Source organism: Podarcis bocagei, assembly GCF_964188305.1.
Source record: "Podarcis bocagei genome assembly, chromosome: 14".
Lineage (NCBI taxonomy): Eukaryota > Metazoa > Chordata > Lepidosauria > Squamata > Lacertidae > Podarcis > Podarcis bocagei.
In genome coordinates, this window is record NC_138139.1 from 14,299,008 (window position 1) to 14,321,051 (window position 22,044).

General features: G+C 41.6%; 2 protein-coding genes across 3 annotated transcripts in view; one reads left to right on the forward strand and one right to left on the reverse strand.

The window, feature by feature from the left end:
• The window catches only part of FAM227B (family with sequence similarity 227 member B), a 117,649-nt gene that overhangs the window by 12,265 nt on the left and 83,340 nt on the right, over positions 1 to 22,044 (reverse strand). For both annotated transcript variants that reach the window (XM_081170044.1, XM_081170045.1), the window contains exons 11-13: positions 9,399 to 9,431; positions 6,894 to 6,958; positions 11 to 172 (exon numbers count right to left, since the gene is read on the reverse strand). In XM_081170044.1, the coding sequence (XP_081026170.1) occupies positions 11 to 172; positions 6,894 to 6,958; positions 9,399 to 9,431 (260 nt within the window). The remainder of the gene's footprint in view (positions 1 to 10; positions 173 to 6,893; positions 6,959 to 9,398; positions 9,432 to 22,044) is intronic.
• Positions 21,566 to 22,044, forward strand: part of FGF7 (fibroblast growth factor 7) — a 55,116-nt gene continuing 54,637 nt past the window's right edge. Inside the window, exon 1 of the mRNA XM_081170095.1 lies at positions 21,566 to 21,846. The gene's annotated coding sequence lies outside the window, so the exon portion shown is untranslated. The remainder of the gene's footprint in view (positions 21,847 to 22,044) is intronic.

The following is a 22,044-nucleotide window of genomic DNA, read 5'->3' on the forward strand; positions in this document are numbered from 1 at the left end:
AAAAAGGATATGGTACTTTGCAGATTTCAATGTGATTAATCCTGTAAGCTCGCATGTTTGCTAAGGTGTTAGATATTCCATGCATCTTAAGGTAATATACGACCAGAGGACTTTGACCACCAAGGTTGAACAGTGAACGTTGGAAGTCTGGGCCATCTCCAATATAATGTGACTGTAACAAAGGGAAAAAGAATCTTACAATGCACCTTAACATAGATCACAGTGCACTGTAAATGAAAGACAGTACATGGTAATAAAATGGGGAAAATAATGGACACCCAGCACATTTTTCCTAATAACCTCTAATAAATTTTCAGGTAAAAAGTTCTGCTCCCGACTTCCGGTCGGTGCCAGCGCTTAATGGCGGTCCTAGCTCCGAGCTCCGGAGAAGGACTGCTTCGCAAGTTCGGGTCTTACCCGCTACGGCAAGCGGGGGACCCCTAAAATCCCAGGCGCTGAAGCCTGAGAACAAGGAGACTCGGTGGGCACCTTCGCGCCCCCCGGTACCGTGAAAGAGCCTTTTTAAAGGCTACGGATCGACATCGGGAGTGAGCGCGGTGCTGAGAGTCGCTACCCAGCCTGCGAAGTGAAGCCGCGTCGCCATAAGCGGAGAGCGCCGATTCCTTCCTGAAAAGAAATTCGGACTGATTCCCCGTGAGTAAGAACTGAAAAATAACTGGGATTCTTTCAATTTTAAGAATTGGGCTAAAAACGGGGGAGATTTAAACAAAGGAAGTCTGCCTCCCCCCGACTGCATGAAAGCGAAAGCAACGGAGCTCTAAACCTGCATCCGATTAAATCCGTCCTTTGATCAGCTAAACTGGACATTTAAACCTTTGATCTCCCCTCTAGCAAGCAGGGCAGAGGGGAGGCGAATCTGACCATTAACTGCATGACTTATTCGGAGGAAAAAAACCTCTACTGTCTCATCTGTTTGAAACTACGAAACGGTCTGCCTTCTTAGTACACTGAACTGACTCTTCCCTGTGAAGTGATACTTTGATACAAAGTTTCCACACTGCCTGACTATTGCATATTATAAGAAGAAACAGTATAAATTGGGCAACTGTGGCAATTTGAAGTTATAAGTATTTAGTAACATTGACTTTGACTGTGTTAATCTCCCTTTTTCTTACTTTTTGGACTGTCTCCTTTGTTTTGGTGCTTGGAAATTTTGCTCTATGGCCATTTTGATTTGCTCCCTCTAGAGGATAAAGTAAAGTCCGGCACGGCTTAAGAAAGTGGAATTTTCCAAGGGAGAACAAATCCCGTGGGAATTGACCTTGACATGAGTGGCCCACAAGAAGAGATAGTCACCACAAGAGCTAAGACCAAGCAACAACAGCAACAACAACAGTTGCAGCTGCAACAGGCAAAGAAAAGAGGCTCAATCTCAGGCGCAACAGCCGGATCAGCAGGAACAACAGGTCAAGACAAAGGAGCAGCCGTCCCTATGGAAGCTGTGACAGAGGCCCTGCTTAAGATAAACCAAACCCTGGAGTCTTTGACAAAACAGACTTCAGAGAATACACAAAAATTAACAGAAATATCAGCAAGATTAAACCAGAATACAGAATCTATAAATAGATTGGTAGAGGAGAACGCCACCACGCGCCAAATTGCCGAGGAGGCCAAAGCCACTGCCGGAGAGACACAGGAGAAGCTAGAGCCGCTTGCCAAGAAGGTCTATGAGCATGATGCAACTTTGGCCTTGTGGGAGTTACAGAGGAAAGAGAGAAATTTAAAATTAAGACTGATTCCGGAGAACGAAAGAGACAACCTTGTGGAATACTTGACACGGGAGTTTGTGGATTGCTGGGACCTTGAGGAAGACGAATTTAAAATTACGACTGCCTTCAGATTGGGTAAAAAGCAAGATAGAAAGACACCGAGAGACTGTTTGATTACACTTAGATCCAAGGAGGAAAGAGATAAAATATTAGGATTACACTTTGAAAAGGCCCTGCAAATTGGAAATTCAGCTGTACAGATCTTCAAAGACATCCCAAAATACATTTTGGATTTAAGAAACTTTTACAAGGATTTGGTTCTCTTGTTAAAGAAGAACACTATTCGCTTTAGGTGGGAGTTTCCACAAGGACTGTCATTTGACTACAAGGCAAAGAAAGTGAAAATAAAGACAATTCAAGATAAAGACAAATTTTTGGCAAGACACCAGGAGGATTTACAGAAGGGGACTGTGGACGTACTTGCAGAACAGAGGAGAGCACTGGACATCCTGAATCTCTCGTTTGGACAAAAACCACCACCATCAGAAGAAGAGCAACAACTTGGAGCTGTTGGAGGAGCCTTAAGAAAATAACAAGATGGCTCTGCAATTCCTTAGTTGGAATTGTAATGGGCTCAATGGGCCTTTGAAGAGAAGACAAGTATTTCATATATTGAATAAAGAACAATTGGACTTGATATGCTTACAAGAAACTCATATAACCAGAGCCCACAGGAGATTACTTTCAAATAAAAGGCTAGGACAAGAATTTATCTCATCAGACAAAGTTAAGAAGAGAGGAGTTGTAATATATGTGAAGGAGAAATGGGCTCCAAAAATGATATTCAAAGATGAACAAGGGAGATATCTGGCTGTGGAGATACAAGTACAAGGAGAAAAATTCTTAGTTGTTGGAGTTTATGCACCAAATGAAGGCAAATCTGACTTCTTTAAGAGACTTCATGAAACTTTGACGGACTATTTGGATTACAATATGATAATCATGGGAGACATGAATGGCGTGGTCTCCACTAATATGGATAAGGCACAAAGACTAACAGTTACTAAAGAAGGGAGACTCCCTAAGACTTTTTTTGAAATGACAGAAAATATGGACTTGATAGACATTTGGAGAACAAGGAACCCTCTGGAGAGAGAGGGAACCTTTTTCTCCCAAGCAATGATGACCTGGACCAGAATTGACCAAATCTGGGTTACTAGTGGACTGGCTCCAAAGATTAAGAAAGTGGAAATCTGCTCAAAAACTTGCTCCGACCATAACGCCGTGAAGATGGAGATGAAACTCACAATAACTGGTCAATTTAGATGGAGAATGAATGACACCCTCTTTCGAGATAAGGAGATTCTCACGAAGGCCCAAAAGACCCTAAAAGACTATTTTGAAATAAATCTGAGGACCGACGTGGAGAAAAGAGTGATCTGGGATGCAAGTAAAGCGGTTATGAGAGGATTTCTGATTCAACAAAATTCAATAAAGAGGAAAAAACAAAATGAGAAAAAAGAGAAGATCTTGGAAAAGATAAAGGAAGGAGAGAGGAAATTAAGAACAAAACCAAAGTCTCAGGACATTTTAAGAGAGATCAAGTTATATCAAACTCAATATATGGAATTGATGAATCAAGAGATTGAATGGAAGATAAAGCAAATGAAGCAAAAAACTTTTGAATCAGCAAATAAATGTGGTAAACTTTTGGCATGGCAATTGAAGAAAAGGCAGAAACTAAATACAGTTACAAGCCTAGAGGTGGATGGAAAGAATATATCCAAACCCAATGAAATTAGAAATTGCTTTTTAAGTTATTTTAAAAAACTCTACACTCAAGGCCCGCAAAATGAAGAAGATATAGACAAATTCCTTGGAAGATATGGATTACAAAACATCTCTCAGCAAAGTAAGATGGACCTGAACCAGAGAATCTCAGAACAAGAGATAGAGGCTGCCATTCAGAATATGCAACTGGGCAAATCTCCGGGACCAGATGGATTGTCTTCTAGATACTACAAATCGCTGAAGGAATGGTTGATTCAACCATTAAGAGAAGTTTGCAATGAGATCCTTGAAGGGAAAAGGGCACCTGAATCGTGGAAAGAGGCATATATTTCACTCATACCAAAGTCAGAGACTGAAAAGACCCAACTCAAGAACTACCGCCCAATATCATTGCTCAATGTGGATTACAAAATTTTTGCAGACATTTTGGCAAAAAGACTCAAAAGAGTTTTGATGGAGATGATTCATAAGGACCAAGCAGGCTTTCTCCCTAAAAGACACCTGGCAGACAATGTAAGGAACGTTATAGACATTCTGGAAAAGCTAGAGGTGAATATAAACACTAAAGCAGTATTGATCTTTGTGGACGCGGAGAAAGCCTTTGACAATATCTCTTGGAGTTTTATGAAAAAGAATCTCCATAGGATGGGGGTAGGCCGGGGTTTTGAGAACGGTATGGCTGCAATATATTCTGAACAAAAAGCCAAACTGATTGTAAATAATGTTGTGACTGAGGAGCTTAAGATAGAAAAAGGAACACGACAGGGGTGCCCGATTTCCCCATTACTCTTTATTTCAGTTCTGGAGGTGTTGCTGAATATGATAAGAAATGACCAGCAGGTTAAGGGTGTGCAGGTCGGAGCTAAACATTACAAGTTAAGAGCGTTCGCAGATGACTTAGTATTGACTTTGCAAGAGCCAAACACCAGTACGAAAAAAGTATTAGAAATAATACAACAGTTTGGCCAGGTAGCTGGATTTAAGTTGAACAAGCTAAAAACCAAAGTTTTAGGGAAAAACTTAACAGATATGGAAAAGGAGAAATTTCAAGAGGAAACAGGTTTGACTGTGGTCAAGAAGGTTAAATATCTAGGAGTTTATCTAACATCCAAGAACCAGAATTTGTATAAGGACAATTATGAAAAATGTTGGTCAGAAATTAAAAAAGATTTAGAAATATGGTCAAATTTGAAACTGTCAATGTTAGGCCGAATTGCTGTAATTAAAATGAATGTATTGCCTAGAATGCTATTTTTGTTTCAGACCTTGCAGATTATCGATAAGACGGAATGTTTTAAGAGGTGGCACAAAGATATCTCAAAATTTGTCTGGCAGGGCAAAAAGCCCCGAATTAAATTCAAAATACTTACAGATGCTAAAGAAAGAGGGGGTTTTGCCCTGCCGGACCTAAAATTGTATTATGAGGCAGCAGCTTTTTGCTGGCTCAAAGAATGGATGCTCCTCGAGAATACAGACATCTTAGATCTGGAAGGTTTCAATAATGCTTTTGGTTGGCATGCATATCTTTGGTATGATAAAGTTAACAGTGCCTTCAAAAACCACATTGTTAGAAAAGCATTGTTTAATGTCTGGATAAGATATAAAGATCTATTGGAAAACAAAACCCCTAGATGGGTGTCACCAGTGGAGGCCAATGCAGTGAAAAAACTCAATATGGAGGTCGGATGGCCGAAGTATTGGGAAATTTTAGAACAGGATGGAGATAAGTTCAAATTACAAAGTCAGGAGAAATTGAAGCATAAAGTGGAAAACTGGTTCCAATATCGACAAATAATGGAATTTTTTAAACAGGACAGGAAAGTCGGTTTCCAGGTGGAAAAATCAAAATTAGAAACCGAATTGTTAGAATCCAATACTAAGAATTTATCTAGAATGTACAATTTGTTGTTGAAATGGAACACACAGGATGAAACAGTTAAATCGGCTATGATTAAGTGGGCTCAGGACGTTGGACATAACATTATGTCAGCTGACTGGGAATGGTTATGGAACACCGGTATAAAATTTACGGCATGTAATGCCTTAAAGGAAAACATTATGAAAATGGTATACAGGTGGTACATGACCCCAGTTAAGCTGGCAAAAATCTATCACTTGCCCGATAACAAATGTTGGAAGTGTAAAGAGACTGAAGGTACCTTTTATCACCTTTGGTGGACATGCCCGAAGATCAAGGCCTTCTGGGAAATGATCTATAATGAAATGAAAAAGGTACTTAAATGTACCTTTTCTAAAAAACCAGAGGCCTTCCTCTTGGGCATTGTCGGCCAATTGGTGACAAAGAAAGATAGAGCTTTTTTCATGTATGCCACAACAGCAGCAAGAATACTTATCGCAAAGTACTGGAAGACACAAGATCTACCCACTTTGGAAGAATGGCAGATGAAAGTGATGGACTACATGACATTCGCCGAGATGACAGGCAGAATCCGTGACCAACAAAAAGAGACGGTAGAAGAAGAATGGAAAAAATTTAAAAGCTATCTTAAGGACTACTATAAACTTAATGAATGTTAAAATGTCGTAGTTTCCAGAAACAAAGGGGTACAGGGACATAAGGTCAGAGTGTAAGAGAGGACTAAGAGGATAGAGAGTGGAAAGTAATAACTGGGAGTTGCTAGTTGAACTATGGACATTGGGATGCAGAGAGGGGGGGTATGGGGAAGTCCCAGAAAGGAGGTTTATGAAAATATGTTTGAAACTATACGTGTATGTTTGTTATTCTTAATGTTTGTCTGTTTTTCTTAAAAATTTTGTAAAACCAATAAAAATTTTATAAAAAAAAAAAAAAAAAAAGTTCTGCTCCCTTCTCTGGTTGCTGCATAAAGCCTGTGGGCAATGGGTTGTATCCAAAGTTCCTTGCCTGCTGGAGCAAGTGGATAAGTGAGTTTTAATATTGCATGACAGAGGAATCCAGGGCCAAAGCCATTATCATGAAAACTCATAGTGCAACATTATTGCACTATGCAATCAATCCTGCAACAATGTTACCAGGCCAAACTGGGGCCTCCAGCTGTTTTGGGACTACAATTCCCATCATCCCTGACCACTGGTCCTGTTAGCTAGGGATGATGGGAGTTGTAGTCCCAAAACATCTGGAGGGCCAAGTTTGGCCATGCCTGGTTATGTGGTATTTTGTGCAACAATGTTCTACTGGATGTCAGTGATACAAGTATACTACTCAGTGACTTCAGAATAATTTTAGAAGAAAAAGATTTGGGAGCTAATGGGATATAAACTGCTTAACGGCTCAGCCTTCTCCAAACCACCAAACCAAATAACCCTTTCCAGCTCAACAAAGCAACCTTTATTTTATAATGCATAAGGCAGATACGAGGATCAATCGCCTACCTCTGCCTTTTTCTTTGGTGTTACCTCTACTTCCTTTGGTTCTTCTTTTTCGATCTGAAAGTGCACTGCACAAAAGAGAAACACAAGTCACGAAATCCCTGCAGCCACAACGAGCCAGAAGCAGGTGGAGCTGCAGAAAAAGCTGATGAGGACACATCAACATTGACGCCCCAAGGATCATTTCACATTACTATTAAGTGTTTGGCTAATTTCCAAGGGGAGTCTGGATTCTGGTGTACATCCCTGAAAAGTTCAGCTGAAAATGATTAGATAGCAATTGATTGGCAAGAGCTCTGCAAGTCAATGTGGACAGTACTGGGCTAATTAAGCTACTTGGGAAGCGGGTGGCGCTGTGGTCTAAACCGCTGAGCCTCTTGGGCTTGCTGATTGGAAGGTCGGTGGTTCGAATCCCTGCGACAGGGGTGAGCTCCCGTTGCTCTGTCCCAGCTTCTGCCAACCTGGGAGTTCAAAAGCACACTAGTGCAGGTAGATAAATAGGTTAATACTGCGGCAGGAAGGTAAAGGGTGTTTCCGTGCACTCTGGTTTCCGTTACGGTGTCCTGTTGCACCAGAAGCGGTTTAGTCATGCTGGCCACATGACCCGGAAAGCTGCCTGTGGACAAACGTTGGCTCCCTCAGCCTGAAAAGTGAGATGAGCGCTGCAACCCCATAGTTGTCTTTGACTGGAATTAACTGTTCAGGTCAGGGGTCCTTTAGCCTTTTACCTTTTAGTTGGGCAAATAATTTGATCTGGCAGTTTTCCACATTCCTCAAGCTGTAGTAATCATGATAACATCAAGCTCAGGAAAAGATCCTTTATAAAAACTGCTTAGTGGGAAACAGGCTTGATAGCCCATCAAATGCCACTTCAGATATCCGAAGGTTTAAGTGACAAAAGAGATTTCATGAAGAGGAGGCGAGATGTTCTTGCAAGATCAAGTTATCTGCTGTGGCATGCATTCAAGGTTTCAAAAAACCACAGTGTTTTCACAGCCTTCATTACAGTCGTACCTTGAAAGTCTAACAGAATCCGTTCCAGAAGTCCATTCGACTTCCAAAACATTCGAAACAAAAGCGTGTTTCTGATTGGCTGCAGGAGTTGCGGAAGCTGGGGGAGCCCTGTCGGACATTCGGGTTCCAAAGAAGGTTCGCAAACTAGAACACTCACTTCCAGGTTTGCAGTGTTCAGGATCTAAGGTACGGCTGTATTATTGTTTTCTAATTTTTTTAATGCCTCATCTTTTAAATTCTGTTAGTCTGACATAGCCTTGCATGTGAAATAAGAACATCTTACAAACAAGGAGGTTCTGGATTTTCACATCTTAAAATTCTCATTTTTACATGTAGGACTTTCTTCAGTGCCATTATCTAGACCAGCCTCTCCAAAGTGGTGCCCTTGAACTACAACTCTCATCAGCCAGTGAAAAGAAGTACAGTGGTACCTCAGGTTAAGTACTTAATTTGTTCTGGAGGTCCGTACTTAACCTGAAACTGTTCTTAACCTGAAGCACCACTTTAGCTAATGGGGCCTCCTGCTGAAGCCGCGCCGCCAGAGCACGATTTCTGTTCTCATCCTGAAGGAAAGTTCTTAACCTGAAGCACTATTTCTGGGTTAGCGGAGTCTGTAACCTGAAGCGTATGTGACCCGAGATACCACTGTACCTTCTTCATATAGTTCGTAGTTCGGCTGTGGAATTTGCTCCCAACAATTGTAGTGATAGCCACCAACTTGAACAGTAAGCTAAACAAGCTATAGCTTAGGGCCCCACTCTCTTGGGGGCCCCAAAAATATTTAAAGGAAAAAACTGGTTCTACATTTCCAAAATATAAAAAACAAATAAAGTAAAACCTACATGCAGCAACCGTGTTTGGTGTTGTGTAGGCTTCTATGATGTAAGTAATGGGTCCCGCCTGCTAGCCTGCTCCCTAAAATACCACATATAAAGGGCCCCAATTATCTTCAGTAGCTTAGGACCTCATCAAAACTAAATCTGGCCCAGGCTACCACCCATGATGGCTACATTCTACTTCCATTGTTATGGGTGCTATGCTTCTGGATGCCAGTTGCAAAAGGTTCTGAGGACTAATTAAGCATTTTATTGCTGTTACAGTGGGGAGTTTTATGGGGTTGCACCTAGTATGCAGAGGCTCTTTGGCGGAAATTGCTGAGACGTCACCTGATGGGAGGATATTTATCTTGACCTACTGCAGTTCTCTGATACTTTGCAACAATGGTGAACTCATTGCTCACAACAATGGCAAAAAATAAACACATGATTCCAGGGCATGTGCAGAGCTCCAGCTGAATCTTCTTGGTAACACTAATATGCCTCTGCACTTAATCGCCATTTGTTACCTTACAATGAACGGGCTATAAGTGAATAACGGGCAGTAAGACTATAGCACCCAAACACACAATTTGATTTCTTATAGATGGCGCCCCCTCCCCTTTACTTCATATGATATATTATCACAGTCAGTTTCATGCCCGCTTTTGGATTTTACCTTGAGGCTGATCTCCAATCGGACTCCGACTCCCTAAAACACAGAAAATAGGTTTCAGTTTTGTATAGAGATGCTTGTCCTTAGTGCATATGTGGTAACTATATTCAAAATAAGATGGCTGCAAAAGCTGAAAAGATAATGTTAAGGAAGCACGGAGGAAATACTTCCCTGTTATGATAAATTAAGACTAATTAAAATACTTCTGGGATTTGTTAAACCAGTCACTTGTAAATCACAGTTTCCTGGTTTGGATGTAACAGGAAAGTGTGGTTTAACAAACCCCAGACACTTTGCATTATGAAAGTGTGAGAGGAGGGAGGAGGGAATAAAGGAATGCATAGGTAAAACACTTGTTCATGACATGGTTTATTAAACGGGTACATCTGAACTGGACCATAGAAACACTCCTGTAGTGGATTAAATGTTGATGTGGAATTGCCAAAGATCAACACTGACAGCCCTACACAACCCAAGCTTCCGCATCAAGATTTTCCATTATGTGTACTATTTTTTGAGAGGGTTACTGTTTTACAGAAAACAAATGGCATGTTTTAAAGAGATGCTCGTGCAACAGAAGGTTTCAACCCAACTACAGTATCCTTGGCATGTACATAGGTTTCTCATATTGCTGTACATGCAGTTGAAAATGACCAGGTATCTTGTGCATGTTGATTTTACATAGTTCACTCTATGCACATGCAAGTGGACCAGCTCTTTGTACTAACACAATTTAAACTTGCATTCATTTGTGATGGGTGTTTGAAGATGAACTGCTTTGCCTGCAGCAAGTTATGATCACTGGAAGAAACAGTCATTACAATAGCTCAACAGTCTTTTGAAAAACCCTTTTAATAAATTCCAGCTTCTTTTCAGCAAGTTTTCCTCCCTCAGTCTAGAGTGCTGAGAATGGATACCACTCACATTTACGCCCCCAGCTGTTTTCCAAGGCCGTATTTACCTCTGTTGCACTTTCTACTTCATTAATAATCTTGGCAGATACATAATTTTGACTAGAGAAACACAATTGCTTTTAAAGAGACATTGTTCATTTTGTCCATAAAAGGGCTGTCCATATTGAACTTTTGTACCATGAAGAGCTCTGTATTTGAATAGCTGCTGAACAATAAAAAATAATACCGGCCTTGATCCAGTTGTGTGTTTTGCTCAGCAGTTGAGGTTGTAGATACAGAACTCTCTTAAGATGCAGCAATCACAAATCCAGCCCATCCTGGTCTGCTTCCTAACCAGTTCATTGGTGCTACTGCTGATTTCCTGAAAGGGTTCTGTATGTGCAGCTGGACTATGTGTGCAGAAGCCACCTGCCATACACAGTTTCCCATTCAGTTATGGAATATGCACCAAAGCTTCACTCATGCATATATAGCCCCTATGAGGATCGAGGTATCTTTGAAATAATAGCCAACAAATAACCTATTACTGTTGTAGCTTGGGATGGAGAACCTCTGCCCCACGGGCTAGGCTTAGCCCACTAGGCATCCCCATTACCTGCCCACCCTAAACTTGACATCATCCAGGACTGTTGCTCCTTCCCAGCATTGATCTTTGAAGCAGCCCTGCATTTTTCAGTGCTAAGCATCATGGACTTCCTCCCACACCAGCTGATGTAAAGGAAGAACAGTCTAGCTTGATTCAGCTGCTCTATTAGCAGCATTTTTTTGTTTTTGTTTTTTGTTGATACACCAAAAAAGGAAAAATACAAACAAAACAGTGATAAAGACAATATTAATTACAAATCAATAAAGCAAAAAGCGGTGCTTCGACTATAGATCCGATTTCCCATCCATTCCTTGTTTCAATTATCTATTATTTGTTGCCGCCACACATTTTTATCTTAAATTAACTAATTATTGATTTATCTTAGGTTTCCTATCTTTCTCAAATCTACTACTAAAGTTATTCAAATGCTGCGACAGAGTTTAAACTACTGTAATTGTTTTTCAAATAAACTTTGAAGACTTCCCATTTTGAGATAAATTCCTGTTTTGGTTTGTTCTTTCTTTTTTCTGATAAACTATCTAACTCCGCATAATCTGTTAGCTTTTGGATCCATTCATGGGTAGAGGGGATTTCATCACTCTTCCACTTTGTAGCGATAAGAACTCTTGCTGCCACTGTGGCGTATGAAAATATACTCTTCGTTTTTTGTGGGATATCCAAATCTGTGATCCCCAGGAGATAAGCTTTATCCCCAGGAGGAAATCTTTATTGTTTTTTATATTTCTAAGTGGATACTCTCCCAAAATGCCTGGATTTTTTTGCATAGCCACCACATGTGATAGAAAGTGCCTGATTCATCTCCACACCTCCAACAATTACTTGGGACATTTTTGTACATCTTTGACAGTTTCCAAGGTGTTAGATACCATCAGTGTTGTTTTCTCTTAAGACATAACGGTTTGTGAATTTCCAATTAATCTTCCACAAATTTTCCCACTGTGGCATGGTTATTGAATACCCAAAGTCTTGTGACCACTTAACCATGGCCGCTGTGACCTCCTCCTCCTTGACTTCCCATTAGCAGCATGTTAATGACCTGATGTCATTTCTGACACACATTTATTGACAGGTGGGTGGCCCCACCCACTTGTCAAATTTGCTTCGTGATGGAGTTCTTATGACCACCCATGTTGCATCTGATCTAGGCATACAAGCAATGGTGTTTTGATAGTCTGCTGCCAATGTTCTCCTTATTGATGGAGTCTATCATCAATCCTACTCCCAACCTAGGGCAAAATCCATTTTGCAAGATCTACAGGTTTGAAATCATGCCCATTTTCAGGGTTTATGCAAATACACATTCCCCCCCCCCCATAAAGAGATATGTAAGGTAAGAGAAGGGCCATCTCCCTCAGAGAAGGTTTGTTTCTGATGTAAACCACAGTCCCAGCAGAAGTTATTTTCCTTCTGCAGCAATTAAAACATTTTGCTGCTTTATAACATTGTAATGATGAGAGAGCCATCTGGCAAATTTTCCCCCCATTCCAATATAGTAGTTTATAGCTTTTCAGCTGTGGTAGCAAGCTGTGCCTTCGAACAATTATTGTTGGGGTGATGGTCTCCACTGGGTTTAACAAACTTCCCAAGCCAGTGTGGTTAGATGAAATGTAGATGTGGTTATATATGTGTGTGTGTGTGTGTGTGTGTGAGAGAGAGAGAGAGAGAGATATGATGCTCTGAATGTCCAGTGCCAACATGTGCAGCTGCAGCTGGTGGTAAGCCTAACACAATTCTGGAAATGTATAAGCATTTCTATGGGGATTTGCCTTGAGTGAGCTACATATCCGTTGCATTCTTCATCACTGTTTCAATCTTGATGAAAACTCTGCAGATACTATCAATCAATCAATCAATCAATCAATCAATCAGTCAATCATCTGAGAAAGGAGGGGCCATAGCTAAGTGCCGGAGTACATGTTTTGCATGCAGAAATTCACAGGCTCAATCCCTGGTACTTTCTGTTAAAAGGAGGAGGTAGCAGGTGTGACGTTAATATATGAGAGTGCTGGAGGTGAAATAGTTAAACAGGTTACCCAATCAGAACCCAGGGGGTGCAGTCAGAGGGACTATAAAACCAGCTCTGGGAGGGGCGAAGGGAGGAGTTCATTGGGAGGTTGGTTGGATGGGGAGTGAATTGGAATAGAGTCTGTGGGGAGGTTGAGTCAGTGTAGAGAAATAAGCTGAGTCAGGAACAGTTAGGAGCTAGAAAGACAAGTACTGTATTTTTTTGCTCTATAAGACGCACCAGATCACAAGATGCACCTAGTTTTTGGAGGAGGAAAACAAGAAAAAAAAAATCTGAATCTCAGAAGCCAGAACAGCAAGAGGGATCGCTGCACAGTGAAAGCAGCAATCCCTCTTGCTGTTCTGGCTTCTGGGATAGCTGCACAGCCTGCATTCGCTCCGTAAGATGCGCACACATTTCCCTTTACTTTTTAGGAGGGAAAAAGTGAGTCTTATAGAGCAAAAAATATGGTAAATATCTGAGAGGTCGTTTAGTGAGTGAGAGCAGGTAGCGGAAGTTATAGGTCTGGATAGGCACCCCATGATTGTAATTGACCGATACCGTTTATGAAACCACATGCTTGTTAAACTGCAATAAATAAACAGAAGTTTATGTTCCAATTTAACCCTGACTGGACTCAGTATTGTACCAGGTAGGGCCTGGGTAGTGGCAGCGAGAAATAAAGTGGTGGCACAGGGATCAATAGATGGTGAAACGTCCGGGGACCCTGCGTGATCGCCACAGCGGGTGATAGAAAAAACCTCCAGCTGAGACTCTGGAGAGCTATAGATACTCAGAACACTGGGCTAGATGAACAAATAATCTGGTATAAGGCAGCTTCTTACTTTCTTACGAGAAGCAAAATCTCCAAAAGATGCAGGACTTGCTAGGCATTGGGAACACAATAAAGCAAACATGCAAAAGTTTGAAAAAGAAATGAAATAATACTCAAACCAAAATATTCAAATGGCACTACCTCTACGTACGAGCCCTCGGGTGCCGTCACTCATGTGGAGCAGAGCAGTGGTCTGTACATAGTCCCATAGGTGGGGCTGAATAGACAGGCCAAAAGATAAAGTGATTTAGACTGATGGCAGAGTTTTTTATTGTATGTCTCTAAGGAATGGTACATCATTCCTTAAATAATATTTTTCCAAGTGTCATCATGACCCCAAGTGCCTTCTGTGGAATGACAACTCTGGAGCAAAGATCAGTCAGCAAGAGATGATGGGCAGGCCACCCAGAGAGATTGTGTCGCTGCTGGCCTCCAGAACATTTTTCCAGTATATTCTGTGCTAGGTAATAATTGGATCAGTATTCTCCAACATCTGCTGCTGGTTCAGATCTCTTAACTCTCCTTTTTCCAATCTGACAAGCCTTTTGAATGTAATTAATTCTCTTCAAATTCAGTCTGATAGAGAAAGTGATCTGGTTGTCTTGCTTATCTTGTAGGGCTTGAAGAGCAGTTATGGAGAGAAACATATGGGAACAATATTGCTATTTTAACAATAACTCTTCAGAGGAATTTGTAGAACACATTTCGCATAGATGAGAAGCCAGTTCAAAAGAATGCCTCTATAAGGCAATGTTGGTGCTTTAGAAAACACAAAATAGGGAAAGGTTAGCTGAATGATATGTGCATTGAAACTTTGAAAGCGAATTATACTAAATCAGTAACCATCAGAGGTGGGAGTAAAAATGAGAACGATTTTCATGGGGTTGTGGTAGTCTAATAATTCCTTCCACCATTGGGATGCAAAAATAAGATTGTCCCATACAGCTGTGTTTACATCCTGGAAAACAGAAGGTGGGCAAAGCTGGAACAATCCCTATTCCTTGCCACCTCAAAAGGTCCCTAGCACAGGGAGCCTCAGCAAGACAGGGATGCTAGGAGTCAGGGACCAATGTTGCTTCCAGCAACTAGAAGACCTCATAAATTCTGGCCTCCTAAACCACACCCTAAATACAGCTACTGGCAATGAAGGAGTACTGGGGATTGCATATTCCCATGCACCCCCTTACTCACGAGTAGACTGACAACTCTGGGCCCACAAGCGAATACTGTGTTGTCGCTCTTTGACCTGGACCTGAAGTGGCAATCTTGAGGTCGGGGACGGAGTGCTCCACCAACTCCTCTTTCACTTCTGGGTTTTTTTTCCCATCAGGTATCAATTCAGAGAGCCCCTCAGGGCATCCTCAGCATTGGATTCAGGGAGGCCTGCTTGCTCCTCAAGGTTCTCGACCTGTGGGTGTCTAGTACTTCCTACGAAGACTTAGTGCCTGGTACCGGGTCGGTGCTAGGCATGACACTGCCCCACTTTCACTTTCCAAATTGTGGTGATCCTGACCGTACTTTTTCAGTACAGAGGACAAAACTTCAAGCTACAGAGCTTTGTTTTTACTCTTGTTTGTGTAAGTCACTTTGAGTTCCCCTGTCTGAAATAAGACTACTAATATAATAAATAAATAAATACATGGTATAGCATCAGTGGAAATAACATCAGGGGTGGGGAGTATATGTGTATGTGTGTGTGTGTGTGTGTGTGTGTGTGTGTGTGTGTGCAGTGCTTTTTCTAAAAGAATGTTTAGGGGTACTTTCATTTTCCTACTCATATTGAAATACTACCCCCTCAATGAGGCCAAATTTAGATTCACAAAATGTTTAGGGGTATGCGTACCCCTGCAACCCCCCCCCCCAAAAAAAGCACTGTGTATGTGTATATATGTAAAAGTATTTCTGAGCTGCCAGCTCATAAGAAAATTTCTTGGCAGCATTCAATAAAAGCATTACAATATCATAAAATTACAAAATACAGAACAAATGACTGTTACTGAATCAAATCAAATCTCTAAAAAGACTTAGCAAAAAGAAGATGAAGAAGTTGTTTCCAGCAAGAAAATAAATGTCAAAAATTGTTGGGTCTGTCTGATTTCCATAAAAATAATGTTTCAAAATACTGGTGCCATGATACTAAAAGCCTTACTGTGTACAGAAACCACATGAATATGGGATAACTGTGGGGCAGTCAGGAGAGTTTCTCCAGATGATCACAGTGATCTGACCGGGGTATAAGGGATAAGGCAGTTCTTCTGGGAACCTGGTCCTAGGCCGTTTAGGGCTTTATTCATTAATAGTAATACCTTGAACATGGCTTGGTAATGTATTGGCAGGTAGTGTAGAGCTTTCGGCACCAGTGTAATATGCTGACATGCAGCTGTTCTTGCCAAAAGCTGGGCTGCAGCATTCTATACTACTCGCAATTTCTGAACCAACCTCAAGGGTTCCACACAGTGTATTACAGTGGTTTTCCCAGTAGTGATGTATGGAAGTGAGAGCTGGACCATAAAGAAGGCTGATCGCCGAAGAATTGATGCTTTTGACTTATGGTGCTGGAGGAGACTCTTGAGAGTCCCATGGACTGCAAGAAGATCAAACCTATCCATTCTGAAGGAAATCAGCCCTGAGTGCTCACTGGAAGGACAGATCCTGAAGCTGAGGCTCCAATGACCTCATGAGAAGAGAAGACTCCCTGGAAAAGACCCTGATGTTGGGAAAGATGGAGGGCACAAGGAGAAGGGGACGACAGAGGACGAGATGATTGGATAGTGTTCTCGAAGCTACCAGCATGAGTTTGGATAAACTGCGGGAGGCAGTGGAAGACAGAAGTGCCTGGCGTGCTCTGGTCCACGGGGTCACAAAGAGTCGGACATGACTAAACGACTAAACAACAACAACAAATTAGATGTTCTCAAGACCTGCACCACTGTGACCAAGTCATCCTTGTCCAGGAACAGCTGGCGAACCAGCTAAGCTGGAAGAATGCACTCTTGTATATTACTGAAATTCAATGGTCTCTGCCACAAACAGTTCTCTTTATTGTATCATTTTAAAAAATGGTTTTTTGGTGACATCTCTGAGCCTTCAAGATACAGCAATAATGACATCTAAATGGAGATGTGGTGTGGTTGGTGTAGCAGTTAAAAGAGTATTGGGCTTGAACTAGGGAGACTGAGTTCAAGTCCCTGCTCAACCATGAAGCTCATTCAGGGCCCGTGAGCCAGTCGTGATCTCTCAGCATTACTGAGAGTTCTTGTGAGTCTAAAAGGCAGATGGAGAAGAACTATGTACACTGCTCTGAGCATCTGAGCAGAATAAAGATACTGTCATACCTCGGGTTGAATGTGCTTCGGGTTGAGTGCGTTCAAGTTGTGCTCCGCGGCAACCCGGAAGTAACGGAGCGAATTACTTCTGAGTTTCGCCGCTCGCGCATGCGCAGATGCTTAAAATGACGTCACGTGCATGCGTGGAAGCGGAAAAATGTGACTCGCGCCTGCGCAGTCACGCCGTCGCATCTTACATTGCATTCAGGATGCGAACGGGGCTCCAGAACGGATCCCATTCGCATCCCGAGGTACCACTGTAATTTAATATGAAAATGATCCCATGGACTTTATTTTTGAAGGGACTCATAATCAAATATATTTTGAAAGTCAGTTTGTGAAAGTACTCTGTGCATGGTTAAAATTGCTTTATTTTAATTGCACCACAGATCGAAGAGGCTGTACTCTTAAATTTTCATGCTCCCATCTTCCAAGGTGTGAATGAGCATGAAGTTTTGCTTGTTCTTTTATATTTTCTTAGCAAGCTTCATGGCACCTCTTTCTATGGACTGCGTGATTCTAATTTTCAATAGGAATCACTTGCAGCAACAGCCTCACACAACCTTGGCAGAAGTCACGGAATTGTAGAACTGTTGCCAACCCACCAGTGGCCCATTATTTTAATCTTTTTTCCTCTCTCCAGGAGTGCATCTTTTCAGGCAACTCCCTAAGTATTTGGCTCTTAGGCGATGTGCTAACCCACATTTCTTTGCTGGGAACCATAGTATTAGGAGATGCCGTAGATACAATACTCCCTACATTTTGCCCTCTGTCATCGAAACAGTGTTGTCATACAAAAGAAGAGGCTTGTCTTTAGCTGTTATTTCAAGTTTTTATAAATTCTCTCATCCCCTCCCCCTTTTCAGTCAATGATGACTTCTTCCCAAGGGCTAAAAGAAGACATAAATCAAGTTGAATGTGCATAAGTTTCTACTGTTTTTAATTACATAAAATATGCAGTTGCTTTTTAGTAAATAAGAAATCCAGAGCTAATACTATGAACATGGGTAAGAATTTAACCTCTTGGGGCTTGCTCATGCCAAATATCTCATCCATTAACTGACAGTGCTAGGAACAAGCAGAGCACAGAGGTTCCATATACAACACTTTCACAGACTATGATGACCTAAACTTCATAGAATGCCATGAAGAAACAACATTAGAGAGTATCAAGCAGCTAGACAAAATTTGATTAACTACTGAGACCCCAACATTTATGTATTTAATATTATTCAAGCAGATAGAAGCAAACTTCTTTCAAATTAGATAGAGGCTTACATACTCTGTCACAGTCAAGCAAGAGCAGCTCAAATCTCCCAGTGTGTGACCTCAGTTTCTGCATGATGACACAGTCCCATGAGGGAAGCAAAATATTTTAGCATGTTGGTCCCACTGTTAATCAGTTTCAGCAAGACAGATTTGTGCTAAGTGCACAGAGTTGAAGAATTTCCTCACTGGACTAAATCTGAGTTGATTCCTACCACCTTAGTTTTATTTCAGTTCTGCAACTTGCTCTAAGGTTCCGGAGGGCTCCTCTAGACAACCTGTTCATTCAGCATTCATCCCAATTTGCTTGCGCAAAGCTTACATGAAGGTTAGACAAGTTGCTTGTTTTCTATGGAGTATTCATTCTGATTTGTTTGCAGAATAGTTATACACCAATGAGCATTCATCCTGATTTTATCAACCACGGTATCCTTCTGGAGTGGCTGGCTTTGCACTCGTTCTGGTCCTATTTGGATGGTTGTTTCCAGAGGGTGATGCTTGAGGAGTGTGTTTTTTTCGGCCCTGTGGAACATTCAATGTGCAGTTCTTCTGGATTTGATATTATCTCCCATGCTGTTCAACATCTGCATGAAACCGCTAAATAGGGTCATCCGGAGTTTTGAAGTATGCTGTCAGCAATATGCTGATGACACACAGCTCTACTTCTCCTTTACATCTGCATGCAGGTGTGGCAGTGGAGGTGCTAGGCTGACGTCTTACCTCAGTTATGGACTGGATTAGGGCCAACAAACCAAAGCTCAATTCAGATAAGACTGAGTCAATGTTAGTGGGTGGTTCTCTAGACCAGATGGATGGGAGGTTGCCTGGTCTTGATGGCGTTATACTCCCCTGAAGGAGCTCCCTCTGGGGTACTTCTGAATTCCTTGCTGTCGCTTGAGGCTCAGGTGGCCTCGGTGGCCCCCGAGTGCCTTCCATCAGCTTCAGCTGGTGGCCCAGCTGCGCCCCTATCTGGACAAGGATAGCCTAACTACTGTTGTCTATGCTCTAGTAACCTCTAGGTTAGTTTACTGCAATGTGTTATATGTGGGGCTGCCTCTGAAGAGGGTTCGGAAACATCAGTTGGTGCAGAATTCAGTGGCTGTCAGGCTTCAGGGAATCCGACCCCCCCCCCCAATGTCTTTTATTCAATATTCACAGAGAGAGGTTTAGAAATTCTGCCTCTTAGAGTAATGACGTTGCTCCAAGTGAAATCCCACCCCCTCCGTCTCTCCCATTATATGTCATTCCTACAATGGCTGATCTGTGCCTTCTGCCTTCTGCTTCTGAGCTCTTTGCTCCCCTACTTTCCATGCCCGCCAGGTTCTGGGAGGGGGGTCTGGAATGCTTTCTAAAGACAATGAGTCTGTCAGCTGTCTCTCCCCTGGTGCTGCTTCTTCTTCCTGCCAGTGTGGTATAGTGGTTAAGAGTGGTAGACTCGTAGTCTGGTGAACCGGGTTCGCGTCTCCGCTCCTCCACATGCAGCTGCTGGGTGACCTTGGGCTAGTCACACTTCTTTGAAGTCTCTCAGCCCCACTCACCTCACAGAGTGTTTGTTGTGGGGGAGAAAGGGAAAGAGAATGTTAGCCGGTTTGAGACTCCTTCGGGTAGTGATAAAGCGGGATATCAAATCCAAACTCCTCCTCTTCTTCTTCTTCTTCTTCTTCTTCTTCTTCTTCTTCTTCTTCTTCTTGCTCCTTTCCTCTTATTTCCCAGCTTTCCCCCTCATCTGCCTCTGAGCTATGACCTCCTGTAAACCACTGTTGTAAATCCATGCTATCCTCCTCTTCTCTGGAAGAGTCAGGCTGGGCAGGCGGTTCCCATCATTCCTCCTCTGTCCAGTCCCTTACTGTGGTCAAGTAAGACAGTTTGAGTATATTACATCAATATTACACCAAGGCAAGACAGTTGGGCATATTACATCAGTTTCTGTGCCTAATTCAAAATGCTGGTTTTGACCTGTAAATGGATCAGGACCTCAATACCTCAAGGACCACTTTACCCTATATGAACCAACCCAGACCCTGCAATCATAATCTGAGACCCTTCTTTATGTGCCCCATTCAAAAGGTCTGGAGGGTGGCAACATGAGAAGGGGCCTTTTCTGCAGTGTCTACCAGTTTGTGGAATGCTCTCCTCAGGAAGGCTTGCCTGGCGTCTTCATTGCATATCTTTAGGCACCAGGCAAAAACCTTCTCCCAGGCCTTTGGCCTTTTAAACTGGGGGTGGGGGTGGGTATTGATTATTTGCCACTATGTTATGTAGTTTTGTGTTTTTATATTTTAAACCCCCCTGTGATCCTCAGATGAAGGGTTTAACAAACCACTTAAAAATTAATTGAAATACTAGCATTATTCAAAACTAAAGTCGAACTGTTATAAATATTATTATTTTTTAAATACTAGCATTATTCAAAACTAAAGTCAAACCATTATAAATATTACTGCACTAAAGGTTTCAAAAATGCTTTACATAGTAGCTTCTGCTTAGCGTATAAAGGCTGCAGTAATGGCATCCTTTTGACATATTCAGCAGAAATTGGCCAGACTGCCCAGTCTGATTTTCAAGGTCTTTTCATGATAAACCTCTTGAAGAAAAAATAGCTTGTGCCAGAGATGTCTTTCAGGACCTCACCCTCCCACCAACCAACTATGGATCTTACTGTAATTTTTTTAAAGTTAAGGAAGGTTGTTCTCCTGACATAATATTTTATAGTGAGCCAAAAAAAAAAAGTCTAGCAAAAGCCTTCCAAATTTGAGGATCACATGATATTATGAAGACTGTGATTTGTTGGGATAAAGGATTTAGTAGCATAGCTTCATCAGGAAATGCATCTGATCTGTCGCTGTGATCTGAGCAGTAGTGTTTGGAGAAGGTATGTGCTTGAGTTCGAAACAGCTGAGCAGCAGTTTTGGCTGATGAAAAGTATCTCTCAGATTCCATAACGCTTCTATTTCTCCAAGTTAGTAAGATTTTATTCTTCAGCAGAGAATAATGTATCATTCTGTATCTTACACTTGTTTTTAGTCATCAAATTAGATGCAACACACATGGTCAATAATTCTTCAATATTACATATTCAAATATTCTATGCAATAACTAATATTATAAAGAGAGCTTTTACTTGAGTCATGGCATCTATTTTTGATTCCAGAGCTCATCCTATAAATATGTGAGTGGGGATATTAATGCATCTATAGAAGTCTCTCCTGTTCAAAAGAGACAAGGTCTCAACCACAGTTAGCACCCTTTCCCTATGTTATTCTACTAGAATATACATTCCTACAACTTTATCCTCAGCCAAGTTTTTCTGACATTTTACATTTACATGTGGAAGACTGAATGCTTTCAGCAGTCACCTTTCCTGGAGTTGTCGACCATCACACTTTGGAAAATGGCATAATTCCATAGGATTGCCACATTTTACCACAATACATGTTTTGGGTGTATATTATGGGAAGCTTTCTGGAACACTTTGAGAGAGATATTTGAAGAATTAAGGTCTGTAGCATTTTGATTTTTCTTATGCTTGGAGCTCAAAGTATACTTGCTAACATTTGTAGAGATTGGCACATAATTGATACATACTGTGACCTATCACTTAAAAGATATTATTCACTGCTTTAGTGAGTGACTTTGCTAAACTACTGAAAGATAAGGCAAGCGTGTTTTAAAGAGAAAGGTCTCAAATGCCAAAGA